Source organism: Gobio gobio, assembly GCF_949357685.1.
Source record: "Gobio gobio genome assembly, chromosome: 1".
NCBI lineage: Eukaryota > Metazoa > Chordata > Actinopteri > Cypriniformes > Gobionidae > Gobio > Gobio gobio.
Window position 1 is genome coordinate 59,224,380 of NC_137097.1, and position 8,800 is coordinate 59,233,179.

Sequence of the window (8,800 nt, forward strand, 5' to 3'; positions counted from 1 at the left end):
TTGTATCACAGAGATCGACTGCCTTTTTCATGCTGACAGGAAACAGCTTTGCTTTCAAATGCAACTAGATATACACTGCTCTGAGTTTGCAACCAAAGGTTGGGTTATTCCGTTTTTATAACGGTTTTTGTAAGCTATTACAATGCACATAAGGATTCATCCGAAACAGTTTTGCTTTTGTTAGTAACCGTAAATCAGCTGTGCAGATGTAGGGCTTAAAAAGAACTTGCAACTGAGGAGAATGTGAAGGGGAGTTGAACTGAAAACCCTCCTTACCAGCAGACAGCCGCCCACACAAGGAAGTGGTTATATGTTTCTAACAGGGAAGGGGAAGTAGTGCATATTTGGAGAGAAAAACGACCAAGGAAATACTTTAGTTCATTCAGAGCAAAGCCAGCGTTTGTGTTGACTGCTCAGAGTCCACGAACTCGGGCTTCTGTTGCAGGCTTTGTCAACCCCCCTCCCCTAAAAACATCTCTGTGTCTTTACGGTTTCCTGGGTAAGTAGAATAACATATGGTTTTGTTTATCTGAATTTGGAAGATTTTTTTTTACTGCTGTAAAGCAATCTGTATCTAAATCTTGGAACGCTGGTGTTTGTGCGACCTCCCTAACATGCACAAGCATGCAGAATGACACCTAGAAAGTATTTTTGTTTGAGTATTTCTGTGAATTTTCAGTATTTTAGCTGTAGTAAGAGACATTTTACTGGTCTACCTGACATTTAAAACTTATTGCTGCAAACTCCCCGAGCATAGAGGACCGTTACACGTTTTAAGTGGAAACTAAGATAGTAGAGGTGTTTTATGTGTTTTTCATGTAAGTGGGCAACTGAGCATCTGGCTTTGTCACATTCCTTTCTGGTCTGGTTTTAATTTAGTTTGCTCTTACAAAGAAAACATTTTTTTTTTCTCCCAAGTATGACCTAAAGGGATAGAAGCCAAACACAAGAAAGAAAATTAACAAGAGTTTTAGTAGGAAGTTGTTAAGTTCTCCATTTTAGTGATTTGTCTCTACGGAAGTGAACAAGCTGTATGTAGTCGTGTTGTAACCAGTAATTTGGTTTACCTCAAACATCGTTTTTACCATTTCATCTCCAAATTAGTTGTATTTTTAATTTGCAGGAAAAAGCAGTCATGGCTTATCACAGTTTTCTTCTCGAACCTATCAGCTGCCATTCCTGGAACAAGGACCGAACTCGTAAGTTCTCATATTCTTTGCAGCATCTTTGGAGCAGTTGCCAGTCTCCAGGGCTAAAGATATCCTTCAGCATCTGAACTGTGTAATCGTGTGGGAGCATTATTGATGAATATTCAAATGACTTGTGTCTTTTCAGGGTTTTTTCTGAAAAGAGTCTGATAAGATGTGTGATTTTTTTTAATGGACCGATGTTTAACATTTCCTCACAAAGATGTCTTTCTATCCATATTATACTTTTAACTTTAGTTCACCATCATGTGAACCACCATTTGGCCCTTGAGAGCCAATTAGACTGTTTACTGAATGTTTACACTATTCTGCTGCGAGCTGCATTTTTGGATGGGAATCATCACATCCTTCTGGGGAAACACAAATACACACATGCAGCATGCACACTTTGTGTTTATGATTTTCTGTGCTTTTTGGTGTCAGTTAGCAACCTTCAGCATTAAAAGTTACTTGTATACTACCAAATAAGTACTTTTATGTTTTAATTAAGTCTAAAAGCAGTCTGGCTTTTTAAAAAAAATCAAAAAATATAAACGTCAAAGTTGTGTCTTTTCACTGCTGCCGCCCTGCTTTTCTTTCCATGCTGATGAGAGAAGCAGTAATGACTAATTCCCCCCAGACTTCCTGTTTTACCATGAATGGTGCTTTGTTGCTGATGTCGTACGTCTTCAGCAGACCGCAGAGCAACAGTGGGGAAACGAGACGGCTGAGAATGACTTTCAGCTTTAACTGCTGCTGTTAAAACCATGCATGTTTTCTAGCTTACCTATGAAAAAATGCGGGAGCACATCTGCTGTAGCAGGAAATAGGCACAGTGTCTGAATCCAGCATTGGGCCTGTCCCAATACCCATACTTGTAGTCTTTTCACTTGACTGCTTATCTACATTACATATTTACGGTATTTGGACCAAGCATTCAAGTCGGTGTGAAGATTGCAAGTGTACGTAAACCATCTGATTACCCAATGGCACACACTTACAACATAGTGTTGTAAATATGCAATTAAAGGTTTTACAGAACTTTATTTACACATTTTGCGTTTCAGTACTTTGCACTTTAAAATAAACTGATGTTCCTGAACATGATGTGAATGATGGGATACGCCTAGCCTCAAATTCAGCTCAGAAGCAGTATTAGCAGTATTAGACATTGGACAGTCTTGCGCATATATTTCCTGTCACGTGCACATGTTCTCAGTTTGCCAAGAACGCAAGTGTGGGTATTGGGACAGGCCCAATTTCTTTTAAACAATATGGATGGACCCTTTTCACTGACTGTGATAATGCGTTTCCACAGTTATCAACAACGCAAATCTTGTAAAGTTTTTAATATTGTAATTTTAAAACACTAAATGACAAAAAATGAATTAACGCTGGGTGCGAGGGTGTTTCAAATACAAAGGCTGAGGGTGTAATGACAAATTTTACATCTTTCTCGCATCTGACTGCTTTAATCAATCTCCCTATTTATTTTTCCCTCTCGTTTGGAAAGTCGTGGAAACGCTATCACAGATATTTTTTGATTTGCTATTGGAGAAAACAAAAATTATATTTGCTTTTGTCTTCCATTCACCGCTATAGAAGTTTACCCAAATATGGCGACAACCCTGGAAATGTGAAATGGGCCCATTGTGCAGAAACATACATTTTTCATAGGACTAAATGCATTTTCTTTAGATTTTGTAACTAAACAGTAAAAATTTTTTGATACCTGCTATAATATTGGGGGGTTGCAGGTGGTTTCCAGGGAGTTTTTGCAATGCAGTTATTAAGGTGTATCAAGTCTCTCAACACCCCAAAAGAGCTCACCCATTGGTACCAATATGTAGCCCATTCCAATGGTAGATTATAGATTATATATAGACAAACAGATTATATATTTTTTTGTATTATTGTCAAAAATCTTACATTTCAAAATATAATAGTTAAGTTAAAACACCTCTAAACCTCATTATGACCAATAGTGATGTTAGCCATACACTATACACAAAAGGTTCTATATGGCACCAAAAATGGTTCTTCGTCGTAATCATAGAGGAACCACTTTTGGTGCTATATAGCACCATATCTTAACATGTTCTGTATATGGTAGCGTTGCTATATAGCACCTTAGTTAGTGGTGCTATACAGCACCTTAGTCGAAGAACCGCTGAAGAATCACTGAAGCACCAAAATTGGTGCTATATAGCACTTAAAAATGTTCCCCTATGATTACGAGCCAAGAACCATTTTTGGTGCCATATAGAACTTTTTTTTTTAAGAGTGTAGGTAATGCCATAAACTTTAAACTTAAGCCTGTTATCCAATCCATCAAGCCAAAACTTTTGTCTTATATTCCTGTCTCCTTTAGAAATAGCCCTGTGTCCAAATAACCATGAAGTCCATATCTACAAGAAGGACGGAAACAACTGGAACAAAATCCATGTGCTGAAGGAGCACAATGGCCAGGTCACTGGTAAGTTTAGAAGGTTCATCTGACCTACACGGTCACAGAGCATTGATGTGAACAAAACAATGTCATTCAAGACGTTTCCTCATCCACCAGGCATTGACTGGGCCTCTGAGAGCAATCGTATCGTCACCTGCGGGACCGACCGTAACGCATACGTCTGGACCCTAAAGGGAGACGTATGGAAGCCCACCCTGGTCATTCTCAGGATCAACCGTGCTGCCCGCTGTGTGAAATGGTCTCCTAAAGAAAACAAGTTTGCTGTGGGCAGTGGCTCACGTCTGATCTCCGTGTGCTATTTTGAGCAGGAAAATGACTGGTGAGTATCAGGCAATAGAGATGATACTGAGCCTTTTCTGGCAGAACAAGGCCATTGGTGGTTAATCTACTTATGAGGCAGATGGGCTCTCTCTTATTTTTAAACGACGCAGTGTTTGAATGATAGGCCTAGAAAAGCACATCAGAGGATGCTGGTACTCTCCAACCACACTGAATCTTTCTCAATTGATGCTTCACTTTCAGACTCTTCCATGTCTCGGAAGAGCCTTGGGGGACTACTCAACACAATACATTTAAGATATCGCTGTTTTGGTCGCAAGCAATCAGATCCAAACAGCGCAATGGAGTGTATATCATGCATTACTAAGTCATTTATTACTGTAATTTAATTGAAAAAGTAAAGTACGGGATTACTCTTAATTCTTCTGTAATTTAATTAGGTACTTCTGATGTAATTGCATTAAATACGGTACAGACTATAGAACAATTCTATATACAAAATAGTGGATTTAACATAAATTGTGATGTTAAAATGTATGTTTTTAACGTAACCTTCTCCCTTTAAATACTTTGGTCAGTTCAAGAATAATTTATGCAGTATTATATTATTTAATTAAAACGGTTTTATGTCTATCCGTGTATTGTTGCAGTTCAAGGATATACATAAAACTGCTTTTTAAGGTTGATATGGAATTTAGAAATTAGTAATCTGTTGAAGATGTAATTAGTAGCTAGTTGTTAATAATTTTTTTAGAGTAACTTACCGAACTCTGGATATTGATTTTATACAATTGTTCAATAAACAATAAGTTAATGCTGTATTAGGCGCAATTACTTTGGATCCATTTTTGTTGGCGAACTGAGAATAGACAAACAAAGCCATGGCTATGCATGGCAGAATTGACAGATCAACACAGTGGTGGCGTTCCTAAATGAATCTTTTTGAACGAATGATTCTATAACTCACTTGTTTAATTCCTGAATGAATCTGTGTTGATGTTAATGGAATGATTTAATGAGTTACTCATACATACAGCCACTTGTTTCCTGAATTAATGTAAAAAAAAATATATATACTATATATATATATATATATATAGTGAATAATTTAATGACAAATTGAGTGAATAATTAAATTATTTAATTAATAATTTAATGAATAATTGAATGACTGTTATATGTATGCTGAATTTGATACAGCATATTTCATTGATTCATACTATTTCTGCTTGGGGTCCCGGCAATATCCATTTTTACTGGGTGTATCCAAGATGCTTAAAGTTATTTCTCATTATTCTAGGTGGGTGTGCAAGCACATTAAGAAGCCCATCCGCTCCACCATCCTTTGTTTGGACTGGCACCCCAATAACATCCTTTTGGCAGCTGGATCATGTGACTTCAAATGCAGGTTAGGTTGATTCTGATCATTATTATGTCTATTTTATGAATATGGCCACTATATGAACTTCCTGTCTGTTAAATCCCCATCCAGGATCTTCTCTGCTTACATAAAAGAAGTAGAAGAGAAGCCTGCTCCAACACCATGGGGCTCTAAAATGCCCTTTGGAGAGGTCATGTTCGAATCTACTGGTACTGCAGGTTGGGTGCACGGCGTCTGCTTCTCGGACAGTGGGAATCGCGTGGCCTGGGCCAGCCATGACAGCACCGTGGCGGTGGCCGAGGGAGGAAAGACTGCTGTGTGAGTATTGCCTTTCAAATCTGCATGGCCCTCCACACTTTAGACTTTAAAACACATTAAAAAAAAGAGAGTCATATTTACCCAATTATTTCCTTTCATCTCGCCAGCTGCACCAGTCTGACTTCAGAAACCTTGCCTCTTCTATGCGTGACCTTCATTACTGAGAACAGCCTAGTGGCAGCTGTAAGTATGTTCAGATGTCAGACCTTGATGCCAAGCTGATCCGTTTAGATTGTCCCATGGTTTTGTTATCTTTTCAGGGCCACGACTGCTACCCTGTGTTGTTTGTCTACAATTCAAACAATGCAGCCCTGTCTTTCGGAGGAAAACTTGATGTGCCCAAACAGAGCGCTCAGAAGGGCATGACAGCCAGAGAACGCTTCCAGAACTTGGATAAGAAGGCCACCACAGACAGCAAGGAAGCAGTCCTCGAGTCTGTGCACAAGAATAGCATCAGGTAACTTACAGCCTGTTCTATATTGTCTTTCTTCTAGTCACGTTCCTTTAAGTTTGTAATTTCTGTTACACTATGACACTAAAAACAAGTTTTAAACACTCTCCTGCTGCGTCCCAATTCGCCTACTTATACTACGACCTAAAACTATGTACTCTTTTTGTTTAGAAAAAGTACATACTTTGGAGTGTGTAGCAGAAGAGTATGCAAGCTTTGGGACATATTTCTTCGTCATCTTTAACGGACGCTCTGTCGCTTACTTACGTGCGTCCCGTCATTGTTTAAAGGAACATGCTGACGTTTTGGGACTTTAGCTTATTCACCGTATCCCCCAGAGTTAGATAAGTCCAAACCATTCTCATCTCTGTGCGTGCCATAACTCTGTCTGACGCACCCACCGCTAGCCTAGCTTAGCACAAAGACTTGAGGTAAATGGCTCAAGCTAGCCATCGACTGCTCAATAAGTGACAAAATAACGCCAACATTTTCCTATTTACATGTTGTGATGTGTTTAGTTACATCGTGTACTAAGATCGACGGAAAAAGTTGTGATTTTCTAGGCCGATATGGCTAGGAACTATACTCTCATTCCTGCGTAATAATCAAGGAACTTTGCTGCCATACCATGAGTGCAGCGGCACAATGATATTAGTCCCCTGAAAATAGTACCCAGCACGCTCTCTTTGCAAGCAGGTTGTCACGTTGGTTATGTTGACGGAAGTTAGCCTATTTTCAGTAATAATAGGAAAATGTTAGCGTTATTTTGTCACTTATTGAGCAGTAGGCTAGCTGGAGCCATTTACCTCCAGTCTTTGTGCTAAGCTAGGCTAGCGGTGGGTGCGTCAGACAGAGTTAGGGCACGCACAGTGATGAGAATGGTATGTATGGATTCATTTAACTCTGGGGGATACGGTGAATTAACGGTGAAGTCCAAAAAAAGGTCAGCGTGTTCCTTTAAACTGCCCTGCAAATCATCTTGACACTGTTAAAATCCTCCACATTCAATATAATTTCCTACCGTTTTGGAGAGAAATGTAGCACATTGATCTGCCATTCGTGGGTCTTTTATGCGGAGACTCTCCTCGTGTGAAGATGCATTTAAAAGTTAATGGCCAATCTTTTTCTTCACAAAAAGAGTACATACTTTTAGGTCAAAGTTGGCGAATTGGGACGCAGCAACGCAATTTTTGTAGTCTAACGTGGTACCCACGACCAACAAACATGACTCTTACATGTTTTGTTCATCATGGTAATCTTCACAAATGAACACACATTTTATGAAGTTTGAAGCGTAATCGGCAGAAGTAAAAAAAATAATAATAATAAATAAATAAACCTACTAAACCAGTGACTCCCCGCGTCACCTAACATTACACGATTGCCAAAACAAAACAAAAATACCCTGAGAGAATAGTTAGAAAAGTTTGCTAGATCATGATTATAAACACAATGAGTCTGTAAAAGCGGACTTGTGAGTAGATGAGTTTACCTGTTCTCTATGTATTGTCCATGGCAACCTGTAAGTTAACGTTAGTCCCATTTAGCCACTTAGCAACCTGTTCGCACCTTTATAAAGACAAGTAAATGCTTTAAAAACAAGGGGTATTACTGATGTAGCGTACTTTATGTTGTCAGAATAAAACGTGAACATATCTTGAGTTTATTAACTAAGTTACAGACCTTATTTCAGGAATTTGACCAAAAACCCATTCAAAGAACTGCAGGTGAATACAACCTGGAAGTGCTAAAATGCTAACCAGCTTCCCGATTTTGGTTTACAAAAACGTGTCATCTCTGCTTTATACACATCTATGATCCCTGCCGCACTCAATCCGCTTGTTATTAATAAATCGTGACGTAAGGAATCCGAGCGGATTGATTAACCAGATGTTGCCCCGTCCAGTCAGGTTGTGCAAATAAACAGATTGCAGTTTGATCTAAAATTTCACACTTCAACACCAAGCATACATCTACAACAATAAACATTATATATATATATTCATGCATTTTGCTTTGTTTTTGTTCACTCCTTAGCCAAATCTCAATCCTTAATGGGGGAAAAGTCAAGTGTGCCAAATTCTGCACCACTGGTATGGATGGAGGCATGGCTATTTGGGATGTAAAGGTAAAACTTAACCTCTTGAGCATTTCATAAGCAGTGATCAAAATGCAAAAGTGCACAAAGATGATTGTAATTATGTTTAATTCTGTTTCAGACCCTTGAATCTGCAATGAAAGACCTCAAGATTGTCTAGACACGACAGACTCCAGAACAAAATGTCTGCAGCTCAAATTGCTTGCTTTTTAATAGGTTAATCATTTTTAATGCAGTTGTCTGTTCTTTCTTTTTTTTTAACAAGATTATGTTTCGATGTGTTAGCCGTTTAATGATTTAATACTGATGATTCAGGAAACTGGTTCTGGATGAACCAAAAACTGAATTTGTCTGAATTTATATGCTGGTCATAGATTGCTTTTCTTTAATTCATCCAGGTACCTTGCATTGGATTTTAATAAACTGCAGTTGAAACTAATAAAATAAACATGACTACCTGCTGGGGTTTAACATACTGAATGTTTTCCTGTGTTAACCCAATACTTTCAATGCAACTCAAATATTTATTAGATTTATAATGATCATTAAAGATCACGGCACCACTCTCTTAATTAAAATGGAATAGAAAGAGAAAAAAAATTCAAAAGATGATGCT

General features: G+C 38.4%; 1 protein-coding gene across 1 annotated transcript; it reads left to right on the top strand.

The window, feature by feature from the left end:
* Nucleotides 1-34: 34 nt before the first annotated feature.
* Nucleotides 35-8,659, top strand: arpc1b (actin related protein 2/3 complex, subunit 1B). Its single transcript, XM_079824141.1, has 10 exons — nucleotides 35-499; nucleotides 1,124-1,199; nucleotides 3,559-3,663; nucleotides 3,754-3,976; nucleotides 5,237-5,344; nucleotides 5,429-5,635; nucleotides 5,743-5,818; nucleotides 5,896-6,092; nucleotides 8,124-8,214; nucleotides 8,306-8,659. The coding sequence occupies exons 2-10, from the start codon at nucleotides 1,136-1,138 to the stop codon at nucleotides 8,342-8,344; spliced, it is 1,110 nt and encodes a 369-aa protein (XP_079680267.1). The 5' UTR covers nucleotides 35-499; nucleotides 1,124-1,135; the 3' UTR covers nucleotides 8,345-8,659.
* Nucleotides 8,660-8,800: the final 141 nt, after the last annotated feature.